General features: G+C 38.5%; 5 protein-coding genes across 5 annotated transcripts; 2 read left to right on the top strand and 3 right to left on the bottom strand.

Moving 5' to 3' along the window:
- Positions 1-218: 218 nt before the first annotated feature.
- On the bottom strand, positions 219-1,894 carry PV08_11872 (dihydroxyacetone kinase; the record flags this gene model as incomplete). The annotated part of the gene is made up of 2 exons (XM_016386180.1): positions 219-895; positions 946-1,894. The coding sequence occupies 2 exons, from the start codon at positions 1,892-1,894 to the stop codon at positions 219-221; spliced, it is 1,626 nt and encodes a 541-aa protein (XP_016229988.1).
- A 750-nt stretch (positions 1,895-2,644) lies between these two features.
- PV08_11871 (uncharacterized protein) lies at positions 2,645-3,105 on the bottom strand (the record flags this gene model as incomplete). Its single annotated transcript, XM_016386179.1, has 2 exons — positions 2,645-2,804; positions 2,879-3,105. The coding sequence occupies 2 exons, from the start codon at positions 3,103-3,105 to the stop codon at positions 2,645-2,647; spliced, it is 387 nt and encodes a 128-aa protein (XP_016229987.1).
- A 722-nt stretch (positions 3,106-3,827) lies between these two features.
- Positions 3,828-4,689, top strand: PV08_11870 (uncharacterized protein; the record flags this gene model as incomplete). Its single annotated transcript, XM_016386178.1, has 4 exons — positions 3,828-3,884; positions 3,946-4,116; positions 4,179-4,349; positions 4,414-4,689. 4 exons carry the CDS (start codon positions 3,828-3,830, stop codon positions 4,687-4,689), a joined length of 675 nt encoding a protein of 224 aa, XP_016229986.1.
- A 402-nt stretch (positions 4,690-5,091) lies between these two features.
- PV08_11869 (uncharacterized protein) lies at positions 5,092-6,162 on the bottom strand (the record flags this gene model as incomplete). The annotated part of the gene is made up of 1 exon (XM_016386177.1): positions 5,092-6,162. One exon carries the CDS (start codon positions 6,160-6,162, stop codon positions 5,092-5,094), a length of 1,071 nt encoding a protein of 356 aa, XP_016229985.1.
- A 701-nt stretch (positions 6,163-6,863) lies between these two features.
- PV08_11868 (uncharacterized protein) lies at positions 6,864-8,655 on the top strand (the record flags this gene model as incomplete). Its single annotated transcript, XM_016386176.1, has 3 exons — positions 6,864-7,138; positions 7,202-7,517; positions 7,585-8,655. 3 exons carry the CDS (start codon positions 6,864-6,866, stop codon positions 8,653-8,655), a joined length of 1,662 nt encoding a protein of 553 aa, XP_016229984.1.
- Between the last annotated feature and the right edge of the window lie 6,516 nt (positions 8,656-15,171).

Below are 15,171 nucleotides of genomic sequence, written 5' to 3'. Positions count from 1 at the left end.
GGGGGGGGGGGGGGGGGGGGGGGGCCTTGGAACGAATGAATATTCATGATTATTGTCCAGTACGCTACTCGTGGCTACTCTAGGCCGACTATCAACATCGGATTGGTCTAGACCCTGCCTGGTTCAACATTTTCAACATTTTATACCACTTCTCAATGGAAGCACCCGGCATTGATGATGCTGTCGTCTACCCAAATCAAGAGCGAACGGACATACTCTCACTTGGAAGTCGAGAAGGTTGAATATAAGCCCGTCAAAACGGCTACGACACCGCATGCCCCAGGGTCTGGTATCGCACCAGTGATATCGTGCTTTTCACCATTCTCAGCACCAGAGTGTGCTCCGACATATGCTGAGCGTCCGAAAGACGATGGTAGCTCCTTGGTCGCTTCCGTGCCTTTTTTCGCAGCCTCCAAGGACGATGCAAGTATGTTTGCAATGTCATCGCTCCTGGTAGACGCCTCGCTAAATGTCCGGACGAAAGGAATGAGCGTATCCATCAGGGTCCTACTCCCCTCACGGGCAGTGGTATATCGCTTGAGGTTCTCAAGAGCATCCTGTGCACTCTTCGCAAAAACGGATGCAGATAGACCTTGATCCTGCTTGTAGTGCTGTTGGACAGATCTCGCGAAGGCTCCAAAGAACAAGCCATACAAAGCTCCAGATGTGCCACCCATAGTATCCATGACAGCTTTTGAAACGTCAAGGAGAATATGCGACAGGCTATCGTGGCTTCCACCGTTCACCACGTCGAGAACTGCTTTCGCTCCTGATAGCAAGGTTGTGCCACAATCCCCGTCGCCGATCACGGTATCGAAGTGAGTGATCTCGGGCTCTTGCTTCGCGACTTCTCTGTAGACATTTTCAAACAAGGTAGATACGAATGAAGCGTCACCTATTACGAAGTCAGTCCACGTGCTCATTCTTTTGAAGATTGTTGCATACATGGTATGCTTTCCACACTAGAAAAGTCCACAACTGGGCCACCAGACACCACTCTGCTGTCAATCGGGAGTTGCTGTGTTGAAGATTCCAACAAGGATGGGGTCCATCCTGCGCACTGAGCAGGTGCATCGAGGAGAGACAACAGATAGGAAGGCTCTGGGCCATCTGCCTTGGGTTCCAAATTAAGCAGGCTGATACTGAAGCCTGGCCCGTTCAGAGATGTCATGTACGGCCCCACGTATATTCTTTGTGGCCGAATCTGGTACGTCTCTTCCAAACGCGAAACGGCGACATGGGAGATTGCATGAATCTCCAATACAGATAAACCACCGAGGTTGTTGACCAACAGAACCACCGGAAGCCTTTGGGGGGTGCCGTGGATTTCCAAATAAGCGCGACCGGGGTCATTCGGGTTCAGCAGATGGTCCAGCATGCCGTCGACGAGGGTCACAATGTCTGGCTGAGGAGAGATTTTCCTCGTCCCCGGTTCATTGTGTATTCCCATTCCAAGCTCAATTTCATCGCTGGCGAGAGACATCACCTCACTGTGACCAGGCGGGATACAGTGATCCAGAGACGCTCCGATAGTGACAATGTTATTGGCCACGTACTGTGCCACTTGTGCGACCTGTGTCAACGTGCCACCTGCGGAAGCCGCTGCACCAGCTATCTTGTGAACGAGAACCGTTCCAGCTAGACCTCTTCGACCAACTTTCTGGTTGCGCGATCGAGGTACAGAGACATCGTCTTGCACCACGACCATCTCCATGTGATGTTTTGCCGTGGCTTGGTAGATCTCAGCAGCGAGCCCGAAGTTGAGCTTGTCACCCGTGTAATTCTTGACGATCATGAGGGTACCATGCCGGGAGGAGATATATCCTAGTCCTTGAAGAATCTGCTGTACACCGGGCGATGCAAAGACTGCACCACACACAGCAGCGTCAAGCATGCCTTTACCGACATATCCAGCATGTGCAGGCTCATGGCCACTTCCGCCTGGTAATGTCAGGTCAGGTTCATCACCGTGATGTTCAACGCCTACCTCCACTTATTATGGTTACTCGCGGTTGCTCTTTAATCTCGTTCCTAAAGACAACTAGCTAGTGTAAGTCTTTGGTTCAACAAGTGGCTGATCAAGGTACCTTTGTGCTGCGAGTCATATCTCAAGGCTGGATTCAGACTAAGCAGCGACCTGCACATTCCATCAATGAGTGCTGAGGAGTCGGAGATGAACCATTTTGTAGCCATCCCTTAGCGTTTGCAGCCTTCCGAAAGAGGCCTTCGTCTAAGTCAGTGGTGTTCCCAGAGGTATGACCTAGGCTTTGTGTTAAAGGTCAGGACACGCGCGCCAGAGCCAAAGGCACCATGACCTTGACCTGACGATTCCAGTATAAGAAATATCCGGCAGTGTAACTCATTCACCCCGACCCGCACTCATCTCGGTCACGTCCGAAAGGCACGCTCAAGCCTGGAAGAGTAGAAAAAGTGGCAAAGCTTGGATTATGCGTGAAGGCTTGGTATTCATACGCACAAGAAGTGCTTCGCTTTATTGCACACGTTGGTGAAGTCCTAATAAGCAACCTTCAAAGTCTACCATAATCTATTCTCAAAGCCTCTACGTTTCCCCTCGACCAAGTTATCTATATGCATCTTCCATGCTCTATTATGCACTGAGACTCAATCCGCGACTTTTTTATGTTCACGTCGAGTTGTTGACGCTTCCAGAATCACTGCTGGTCAGACTTTCTTGACCGAAGCCTCGCGTCACATTGGAAACCATGTATTCATCTTCTGGCGAAACTTCAAAGTCGAACCTGCAGACGTTGTCTATAAACGGCCACATAAACTTGCTCGTCACCCTGAATGACACAAGTTAGCTTGTCTCGGAGATCGATGGAGACAGCAGAAAACGTGGTGCATCAAAGAGACATACTCATGGTGCTCTTTACTGGCCTGGTACTCTTCCAATGCTTTCAGATTGTGATGATAGCTGACCAGGCAATAATGGTAGCCTTGACTGCGTGATATCGGATCTGTAACTGATGGCCCACCGACCAGTAAACGATGATCCTTGACGCAAGATAGGTTCTTCAGCTTCTTGAGTTCCCGTTGAAATGTGTCTTTGTGCTCTTGTGTGATCTCAGGTCGAAATCTAAACATGACTATTCTGTGCGATTAGCCAGGTCTGGCCAGATTCGAGTAGACCTACCTATATGGACAACTGTCGCCATCTCGAGTAATCCTGCTTGTGTGACGCAGACTCTGAGCTCTTCGGAAGTGTAAAGCGACGGATAGCTGGAAATAACGTATTTCCGAGCTGCTGAACTGTTCCAAAGAGATATTGTAAATATGTGAGCTGTGTCTACTATGAGTATGATGAGTCTTTGGGCGACAGGGTCTGGGCAAGGTCTGTGGTCGAGCCGGGGCCGTTCCCGTTACGTCGAAGCGGGCAAGCGAGACTCCGTGTTTGACCAAGTCACCGGGGAGCCTCTTCGTTGCCGGTACTTTTATCAGCGCATGTGGACCATTCCCGTGCGTATCCGACACAATGCGCCGACATTACCTTGGCAGGGGGTTCATGTCTGGAGCAAGTTGAGAATTTGCTCGGACCAGGACCGAGGAGCCGCTACCCGCAAGCAAAACATCTGAGTATCACACAATTCCAGTCCCACTCTCGGATCAAGTCCTAGTATGACAGGGAGAGATCGACTTGAACACGCCCATCTATGAAGAAGCATATGACTCAAGGATTTCAACTTGTCAGGCAATAATAAACATGGCCTAGAATACTCCAAGTGTCATCTCGCCATCGCCTCTTGTGTAGAACACCACTGACTGTACAATTCCACTTCGACGCAGAACAGATTTATTGACAGATCGACATGGGCCGGAGTGCGTCCGAGATTATTCAAGAGCTTCAAGCTTTTGGATCATGTGATGTATGTCAAGCTGGCACGAGACAGTACCTGGAGTTCCGGGCTCATCCCTCAATTTTACTAGGTTGCTGATGGTCTGTCCAAAATCAAACATCCGTATGGCGGGTACCTCGAAGGTTTGGTGATGTACTCGCCCAAACTACAGGAGGGAGACACCAAAATTATTGGACAAGCATTTACCGTCAAGTTTGTGCCAAAGTCGGACAAGCAGGCGCCTTCAATATCAGGACATTATGTGAGATGCCGAGCTTCGTGACTTATACCTGGTGCTTGGACTCAGGACTGACACTGTAGCAGATTGACAAGGTGCCAGCAAATCAGGTCCTATTCATGTCACAGCCGGAGCCACACTTGAACGCCGTCTTTGGCGGCCTCATGGGCTTGCGTGCTCAAGCACTGGGAGCTGCTGGAGTCGTCGTAGACGGCATGATCCGAGACTTAGGAGAACATAGAGCACTAGGCATGCCGGTAAGCTCTAATACACCCGGTGGTCAGACTGCCAATGGTACTTGAAGCTAACGCAGACCCACAGGTATTTGGCCGAGCAGTCGGCACGACGGCCGCGAATGAAGTGTGCCGGGTATCTGAAGTAAATGTCCCTGTCAAGCTCAATACAAGCAAGCAAGATGTCACGATTTCGCCGGGTGATTTCATTGTCGCAGACTTGAACGGCATCGTTTGCTTGCCACGGGAGCTGGCGGATGCGGTATTGGATGTCATCCCTGGGAAAGTAGCAACCGACAACAAATGTGCAGATGGCATCCGTAATGGTCGATCGGTAGAGGATGTGTTTAAAGAATTCAGATGAAAACGATGGTGGACGGTAAGTGCAATGCAGTCAGATGCAGGTGGGACCTGGTAGATTGGATCTTGTAGATTGGATCTATGGGAGATAGTTCATTGGACCTTGATAAGGCTTCACAGTGCTATCTAGGTTGAACAAACCCATAAGAGAAAACATTCCCTGCCATATGTAAGCGCGATTTGTCAAGCTCAGCAAGTCTCAAAAAGGTCTCAATGAGTTTGCAGGCAGCATGTTGGAAGTTTGGATGACCGCAAGGAATCTTCGTTTTACTTTGGCACAGGTCTGATTGTTGTTTCACCGAATTCAGCGGTCCGAAAGTCGAAACAGAGTGTCATTTCATCTCCCTTTTAATTACAAGTATCTTTCTCTATTGTTTAGGCTATCACAAGTATTGCCGACGTTGCCTCAAGTGTACTTCATCTTCTCCACGCCGGCTAGCTCTGCTTCCTTGTTCATGTTCTTGATCTCCGTCAAGGTGAAAGGCACCCCCTCCTTCAGTCGCTTCTCTTTATTCAGAAGCTCTATCTCACCAGGGAAATAGATCCGATCCACTTCAGGCATCTTCTCGCTAGTCACGACTTTCTGATACAGATATTCCATCCGCGATCGAAAGTCGTCGAGGCTCATGAAGAGATCAGGTTTGATAGCGACAAGGAAATGGCCTACATCCGCAGGCTTGGTGAAGTCGTATGGTCCACCAACGTGGCCGGCGAAAGCCGATCCAGACAACACTCCGGAGAAAACGTCCATCATTATAGAAAGGGCCGAGCCCTTGGGACCTCCCATAGGTAGCATAACTCCTTCTAGAGCCTTGGCTGGGTCGTCAGTCGGCCTTCCTTCCTTATCCAAGGCCCAGTCTAGTGGGATTTTCTCGCCACGTCGAAGAGCTTTATATACTTTACCACGGGCAGCCACTGAGGGCGCCATATCGAGAATGAAAGGGCGCTCCGGAGTTCCGCCAGGAGCTCCGCATGCCAAGGGCGAGACCCCCATGGTCTTCGTACGACCACCCCAGACTGGCTGAGCTGCCGAAGAATTTGTGAAGACAAGGGACATCATGTTGGCGTCCACCGCTTGCTGTACCATCCATGCAGCCATGCCGTAATGATTCGAGTGCTTGACAGACACCATGCCAATGCCAAACTCCTTGGCCATATCTATGGCCCTTGTCATCGCGAGATGAGCGGCCACGAATCCAAAGCCATTCTTCGCGTCAACCGATGCGGCCACAGGGGTGACCTGTGTCAGAACTGGCGTGGCGGCAGGATCCAGAATCTTGTTCCGAATTCTCTCAATGTATGTCGGGATACGGTTGGCTCCGTGCGTATCGACGCCACGTAAGTCGGCCTGTAAAAGGCAGTTGGAAATGATGGTGGCATTCTCGCGAGAGACCCCATTAGCGCATAGAACATCCTGAACAAACTTCTGGTGGTCGGCCGGCTTCACATAGTTGACTTCTTGAGCGTTGTCCGACATGGCGAATGTAGTGTGGAAATTGGGCAATAAGCTACTAGATTTAAAAGGTGATAGTCAAATTTAACAAATGTGCTGACACAGCAACGAGTTTCGATCGACAAGTGTGTTCGAGCCCTGCAGTACGTATATAAATGATGGTGAAAATTACATGGCCGGTAAGAGTCCAGACATCCGACGAAGGAGCAGTGAGTAGACAGTGGTCAACCTCGGACCTTTTCCTTCGTTCCAGCCTGAGTATGGCTCGCTTCCGGTCCGAGCAACGAAAGTCCTTCCGTTAGTACCTTGGCAAAATTCTCACTAGCTGGGCTCGGCTGGGTCGAGACTCGAGCTCTCTCCTACCCACGCCTACCACAGTGAGTACTCATGTGCACACGGGCTTGCGCGAACGACGGGGTCATCTGATACTACAGAGATTTCTTACCAATATTCTCGGTACAATACCGAGGGCAGACACTCCTCCGACAGCGGCCGTGGCCTGTTCTGCACCCTGTGCCACCCACGGGGTTACGGCACGACCATGGGTTTCTCCAGGATCGGTTCTCCACAAGTCGCTGATATTTGATAGACGAGTATCGTGCGCATAGGAGGTAGCCTCTGGCCTCATCCAGTCTATTTTCGATCCAAGTTGATCCCTGTGCCCTCCAATCCCTTTTGGCCAACATATTGCACAAGGTCTTGAGCAGACGGGCAAAACATTGAACATGGCTGGCGGAGCAGCGGTGAACATATTCCATCTCAAGAGTGGCTTTGCTCTTCCACCCGGCGTCCTCAATTGGAGACTGTGGTTCGCTGTCGCTGCTTTTGCGGTACTGGGAGCTGCGCGTGGTATCGATGAAGGACTCATCAGCGGAGCTTTCAAGTCACCCGACTTTCAAGACTTGATAAAATATCACAGCTATACCGAGGCTGAACAGACCAATATCAAGGGCAATGTCACCGCCATGGTTCAGATTGGGTCGGTCGGCGGAGCTCTCTTGTAAGCAATTCCGAATCTTTACCTATCACCACGGGGCATGATCGATTGACTGACCTTCGAAAGGGCCTTCCTCGTATGTGACCGTATTGGTCGTCTCTGGGCAACTCGTCAACTTTGTATATTTTGGATCCTTGGTATTGCCATCTTCATGGGCAACAACGGAAACCTTGGAGCTGTCTATGCTGGCCGCTTCATCGCTGGTCTGGGAGTAGGCCAGAGCGTGGTGGTCGGCCCGGTGTACCTCGCAGAGGTGGCTCCAGCCCCCATTCGTGGTCTTTGCACCTGTGTCTTTGCCGGGTTCAACTATATCGGCATCCTGGTGGCATACTTTGCCAATTACGGTTGTGCCATTCATCAAAAGGGAACCAGAAACCAATGGGTACGTTGACCTTCTACGTGTTACGCTCCAGCTTTGTCGAAGCCGTTATTGACTGTGACATACACAGATGATTCCAACCAGTTTGAACTTTATGTTTGCCGGGATCATTTTCATCCTCTCCTTTTTCCAATATGAATCGCCACGATACCTGATCAAGAAGGGCAAGTTGGACAAGGCCGTGACCAATATGACTCAGATCCGTCGTCTCCCAGCAGATCACCCTTACGTCGTGCAGGAGATTACTGCGATCAATAGCCAATGGCACGAAGAGCAAGAAGCCACAAAGGGACAAGGTGCACTGGGAATTGCCAAGGAAATATTCTTGATCCCCAAGAATCTCTACCGTTTCTACCTCGCTCTGATGGCACAAATCCTTTCACAGTGGTCCGGCGCAGGATCTATCACAATCTATGCCGTGGACCTTTTCGCCCTGTTCGGAGTCAAGGGAAACAATGAATCCCTTCTTGTAACGGCTGTCTTTGGTATCGTCAAGTTGGTCGCCGCCTTGGTATGCGCATTTATCCTGGTCGATTATATCGGACGCAAACGTTCATTGGTGTCTGGAATCAGCCTGCAAGCCTTGTCAATGATCTATCTCGCCGCATTCCTTACCGCCGTCCCGCCCGGAGCGGATGGCGAGGACATTCCAATGACTTCATCCGACAAGGCTGCCAGCAAAGGGGCTATCTTCATGATGTATCTTTCTGGCTTCGGATGGGCGCTAGGATGGAACAGTCTACAGTATCTGCTCGTTGCAGAGCTATTTCCACTCCGTATAAGGGCTGTGTGCACTTCGGTCATCATGTCGGCCCATTTTGCGAACCAATATGGCAACTCGCGGGCGGTGCCGAATATGCTGCTTTCCACGAGCAAGGGAGGACTTGGCCCCGCTGGAACCTTCTGGCTCTTTGGTGGTATCACTATTTTCGGTGGTATCTGGGTTTGGCTGACTGTTCCAGAGACGGCCGGTCTACCCTTAGAGCAGATGGACGGTCTTTTCGACCTCCCATGGTACAAGATTGGTCGTGAAGGGAGAAAGTATGCTGACTTGCAAGAGACCGAGAACAGGGAAAAAATCCCTGTTTCAGTCGTTGAGCATGTTGAGAATGAGAATGAACAGCCCAAGGCCGCGGCGTAAAGATGAGGGATGGACTTTTGCCAATAGGAGGTGGATCAATGGAGGAATTTGAGGTTGGGGTGAGGGCTGGAGCAGCCAGTGACTAGGTTAATCGACAGATTAGATCTAACAAGGCAGTGCTATGAGCTTGGTGCGCGATATAGTCACAACCAAGGTTTGGCATTTAGGGAGTCTGGCGTCTGTTTTATCAACTACAGCAGTAATATCGGACGTCGGCCTATCGGTGGAGTATCACTTCATGTCGAGATGGGCAAAGCCTCAAGTGAGCGTCCCAGGCGCCCGAGAGAATTCACAAGGGCTAGTCCACGTTCTTCTACAGTTGTATATTTTACATGGCGTCTGTAATGCAGCGAAGGAAATCCCGATCGGCCCCAGACCAACTAGAGCGATAGTTTGTTTTGGAGTTTCCGTCATTCTGGCGGTCAAAGTTCTCCCCTGTTCACTCCTAAACCATGTCAGTTATAGTGACCGTGCTTTTCTAATTAACCCCTTTTAAAGATATCTTCAGCGATTACTATTACAGGTAATGCCGAGGTTAGCCTTTAGCTATAATAACGAGTGATCTACGCTACCATTTAATGGAAATAAGAATTATATATAGACAGTGTGGACAACCAAATATTAAAATAATAAGGTTAAACTAATTTACTTATATCTCAAAGATACTTACACTATTTTATGCTGTCTAGAAAATAACTAATATATTAAGTGAAGAAGCAATACTCTAAGAGACATTAAGAGACACATATTACAAGTTGGCCTGCCCGCAGACCGCATACCAACCCATGACTACAGACATCGAAAGGAGACAAGTCAAGCGAAGGCAACCTTGCTTACAAGGCTGGCGCACGTGACTTCCATAATAAGAAAGAAAGTGTTGTACTGTAGTGCTAAAGTGCTGTGATGGGCAGCATAATAACACTACAACAGTGCAGCACAACACCATCCACATATATATACACAGTCATTACATAGACTTACTATATAGTCAACTTCATTCACGATCATACCCATACATTTTGGTTATAATTACTTCGCTCTTATACTCGCTCAAGTACTTAGTTCTTAGTGACCTCGCCTCTTATACTTCTCACTTATTAGAAAATAATATATATAGTGACACCCTTAATAAAGCAAAACATAACACTTTAATTATCTCTTAATTAGAAGTATTCAATATAATATCTAGCTCTAACCCCAAGATAGTTCGATCACCCTTACTAACTAGCTTAGTTTATTTCTCTGTATCCACTTTAACCACTATAGAGAGAATTATTAATAAAGATAATATTAGAATTAATTACTATTATAATGAAAAGAAGAAATTAAAGATTTTTCTGAATTAGATTAAAACTATCTTTAAGCTTTAGTCTATTAAGTATATTAATATCTAAGCTAAGATCTTATTCACTATTATTAATATAAAAGATAATATCTATATATAACTTAAATCTATATATATAAATTACCTTAAAATTAATAATCTTAACAATATATAATAAGATACTTAAGCTATCTTTAGCTTATTTATAATCTATAAAGAGCGTCTTAAATAAATCTTTAGAGTGACTAAGAAAGAATATAGTATAGTAAGAATTATTTAAAAACTATATTAAAAGAACTTAACTACTTATTACTACTCTTTATTTACTTAGTTAAGCGCTAGATTAAATTAAAATAATAAGACTAAATATATAGCTTATTATATAGAGTTAAAGAATATAATTAAGAACAAAATAATTAAGATCTTAAATATATTTAATAAACTAGTTAAGAAGTTCATTAAAATCGATAACTATCTCTAAAAACAATATATAGAGAAGAATAAATAGATTAGTATATTCTTCTAGAGAGAAAGAAAGAAATTTAATAATATATATTATAAAGATTTAATAAATCTTAATACTATAGAATAAAATTAATCTTTATAACTAAAGAATAAGTTTTAGTGTAAAGATTTATTAACTAAAAAATAAGAATAATAAAAGAAAGAAAATCTATACTATATCTATAATAAATTTAGATATAGAGCTAAAGAATATAATAAAAAATCTTTAAGACTATATATAATGAAAGTAAAAATTAATATAGAAGAAGAAAAGACTAATACTTCTATAAAAAAATAGATAGAATATTTCGAGAAGAGAATTATAGAAATAAGTATTAAAATATAGATTAAAAGAACTAAGTATTAAGCGACTATTAAATTCTTTAATAAAGAACTTAAATAAGCTAATAATATTTTAAAAGTATAAAAAAAGATATTTAAAAATATTTAGCTAAAGAAAGCGACTTTAAAATTATCTTTATAGAAGAATAGTAAAGAGATTATTATAATTATAAAGACCTTTCTTAACTTAAAAGAGTAAAATAAAGAAACTAAAGAAGAAATAGAACACTTATTTATATCTTAATATTTTTATTATAAAAATAAATATATTACTTATTATCTTAATATTAAGAATTCTAGATAGATTTCTTTAAGATATAAAGATAAAAGTCTATAAGAACTATATAAGAGATAAATCACTAGCTAAAATAAAAAAGATATTATTAACTATATAAGAGAAAGCGATTATCTTCTAAGAATTATATAAATTAAGTATAAAGTTATAGAAATCGAGATAAAGTACTAATTATAAGATAATAGAGATAAAATAGTTTTTAATCTTAATTATAAGAATACTTTATAATAATAATCTAAGATTATTATTATAAAAAGATATTTAAAATATTAAGATAAAAAAACTTATTTCTATATTAAGTTAATTAAGAAATATTATAATTTTTTATTTAAAGACAAAAATAAACTTATAATTAATAAGTTTAATCTTAATATCTTAAAACTTTATTAAATTATCTATAAAAACTATAAAATAATCTAAATTATAATAAACTACTAGTTAATAATTAATAAGATATCTATATTTTATTTATTTAGTGTAAAGAAAATAGAGCTCTATATAGTGTAAATAAAGATTTATTATAATAAAGATTATAATAATTATAATAAAGAAAGATATACTTATAAGATCTAAGAAAATATATAGATATATATATTTCTAGATAAAAATAAAGAAAAAGATATATCTAGCGATAATAAAAATAATAAAGAATATATAAATATTACACTTAAAAAAATAGCTATATATTAATACATAAATAAATATCGAGTAATATTAAATTAATATAATATTATAATACTTAAAACTAAACACTAAACAGAAAGACTCTATAAAAAATAGTATATACTAGATTATAAAGAAAATTATAAGTGATTTAACTCTTTTAAGAATCAAGAGAAAAAGACAAAAATAGTTTTTATTATTATATATAATAATTAGATTTATTATAACTAATTCTATATATATAATATACTAAAATTAAATAAATTTAAGTTTCTATTTAAAGAAAAAATAAGAGAGTAATATCTAAAGAAAACTAATAAAGACATTATATTATTTTATGACTATAGTCACGCGATTATTCTCACTCAATACTAGTCTTACTATAAAGAATCTATTTAAGAAACACTTTATATTAATAATAAGTTTCGCCTAAACCTAGATATCACTTAAGAGAAGCACTAAAAAGTGACTATCTAGAGATATTTTAAGTGTTCAATATTAAGTATATATATATATAAGATAATGAATAAATAGCTATATCTATTTTCTTTTAAAAACCAAGATAATTTTATACCCCACGAGATCGATATAGATATAGCTACACACTATATTAAGCTCAAGATAACTAATATAGTATAACTAATTAGTATACACTTTTAGATAATATAGCTAAATAAAAGCAAATAATTTACACCTTATTAGAATCCTTAGAAATAATAAACTAGGTTAATTCTCTATATATATATAGATAATATATATCTATATAACGATATATATATATATAAGATAAAAGAATAGAAAACACACTATAATTTAAAGCGAGAACTATACTCTTTAAATAATAACATAAAATACTACTTAAAAGAGACGTTTATAATAATGAGCATCGAAATAGATAAAGAGTTAAGAAACTATAAGATATTAATAGAAAAAAAGATATTTACAGTAATTAACACTAGATACTAAGTCAATAGTTTAGAACTAAAATATCTAGATATTTATTAATAATTTTGTCTTAATAAAACCCCATATACACAAGAGAGAATTATATATATATAAAAGTATAAAGATAATAAGTGCGATATCAACTTAAATATTAAATATACACACAATATAATAGAAGTGAATTATTATAAAATACTAATTAAAGAATCTCTAAGTGAGGAGAACAACAATATAGATAATAATACTTAGTATAAGGTACTATACTAAGAAGTTATCTATATAATTATAATCACTTACTAATGAATCGATATAAAGTGCTTAATATTAAGCGAATATAAGATATTATATATAATAACTAACTTATCTAGTACTAGAAGAAAAAGCTTATAAACTGTGACATTATAGCGATATAAAGAATATAACAAGATCACGAAATTATATATACACTAGATTAAGAATTAAAAGGATTATCTCGAGTTCCTGTTTAGGGAACCTAATAATCTAAAGAATAACGAATTCACTAGAGCAAGAGAAGTCGCGAAGAAATATAAGATATTAAGTTGAGATAAATATAAGGTCATTATAACAATATATTAATAAATCATAATAGAGAGTCAGGCTTGATTCACGCCACAAGGCTATTTATAATCAGTCCACAAAATAATTAGGCTAAAGCGATATAGCTAGTAAAAATATCTCGATAAACCAGGTGACTATACCCACTTAATTAAAAACTAAAGAATATATTGATTCCTAGCTATTAACCTAATAAATATTAACGCATTAAGAAATAACTTAAGGTAAAAAGATAAGATACTTATAATAACTAACACACCTAAATAGAACAATAATTCTATTAAGTTTATCGCTATTAGCGCTAACACTTAATCCTTTTACATAATTACACTATATTAGAAACTAAATTTATATCAACAGAAGAACTATCTTAAGAGAACACAGTATTTATATTTTAAGTTTAACCTAAATATAGAATTAAAAATATCTAGAATACTTAAAATATTATAATGTAAGAATAATCAATGTTAATATACACTAAAGATATATACTTACAAGCTAAGTTCAAATAAAAGAATAAATATAAAAGTCTTAAAAGAAGTCTTAAGATATATTTTTACTAAAGTTAATATAAATATAAGTGATCTATTAAAAAATGAGTAAAAGAAAGACTTTTAAGGCGAAAGCCCTTTTATAAAAAGAAATAAAAGCCTTAAATATAAAAACTTAATACTATATAAAAAAAAGCTATAATATTATTAGTCTTTAAAGCTAGACTAGTAGATAAATCTATATAGATAATAATTAATTATAAAGCTAGTTAAGACTATATATCACTATAAGTAGTAATAAAACTAGAGAAATATAGAAAGAAAGATCTATACTCACTCTTTATAAGAGATAAAACACTAGTAGAGTATAATAATAAATAAATATAATATAAAATATAAAATACTTAATTCAAAATAGAGAATTATAAAGAAAAGATTAACTTTAATATAATATTAACTAAGTACAATATTATTTTAAGAATAAAATAACTTTAGAAATATTCACTAGCGATAAACTAAAGAGAAAAGACCTTATTCTTTTTAACTTATAATTATAAAAGAAAGAAATAAAAGAAATAATTAACTTTCACTATATCTTTATAAAGAGCGATATAGATATAATCTTAAAGAATAAAACTTAACTAAATAAAAGTCGCTATCTTAAAGAAATATAAGAACTTTAAAGATATCTTTAAAGAAAAAAAAGACTTAATAGTATTACTAAAATATTAACTATAAAACTATAAAATTACACTTAAAGAAGAAAAAATATCGAAGTATAATAAGTAACTTTAATAACTATTTAAGAAGAAAGAAAACTTTCTTAAGAAGTATATTAAGACTTATTTAAAGAAGGATTTTATCTAACTATTCTAGTTATTTATAGTATATAATATATTTTTCGCCCCAAAAAAAAATAAAACTCTTTAACTATATATTAATTTTTAATCACTTAATATAATTATAAGAAAGAATTAATACTTATTATTATTAATTAAGAAACTATAGAATAAACTTCTTAATATAAAATACTTTATTGTAATTAATATATAAAATATCTACTATTAAATATAAATAAAAAAAATCATAAATAAATAATAATCTTTAAAATTAACTTTAGATTATATAAATATTATATTATACTATTTAGATTAATTAATACTTCGATATCTTTTTAGAAATTAATTAATAATACACTTTAAGAATATCTTAATAACTTTATAGTTATATATCTAGATAATATACTTATATTCTTAAAGATATATAAAGAATATATATAGTATATTTAAAAGATTCTCTAAAAACTATAAGAAAAGAAACTATCTATAAAACTCAATAAGTATAAGTTTCACTAGAAGCGAATTCGATTTCTAGGC

The sequence above is a fragment of the Exophiala spinifera genome (genome assembly GCF_000836115.1).
Source record: "Exophiala spinifera strain CBS 89968 unplaced genomic scaffold supercont1.11, whole genome shotgun sequence".
Lineage (NCBI taxonomy): Eukaryota > Fungi > Ascomycota > Eurotiomycetes > Chaetothyriales > Herpotrichiellaceae > Exophiala > Exophiala spinifera.
Note: the sequence above shows the minus strand (reverse complement) of the source record. Positions and strands in the feature narration are given on the sequence as shown.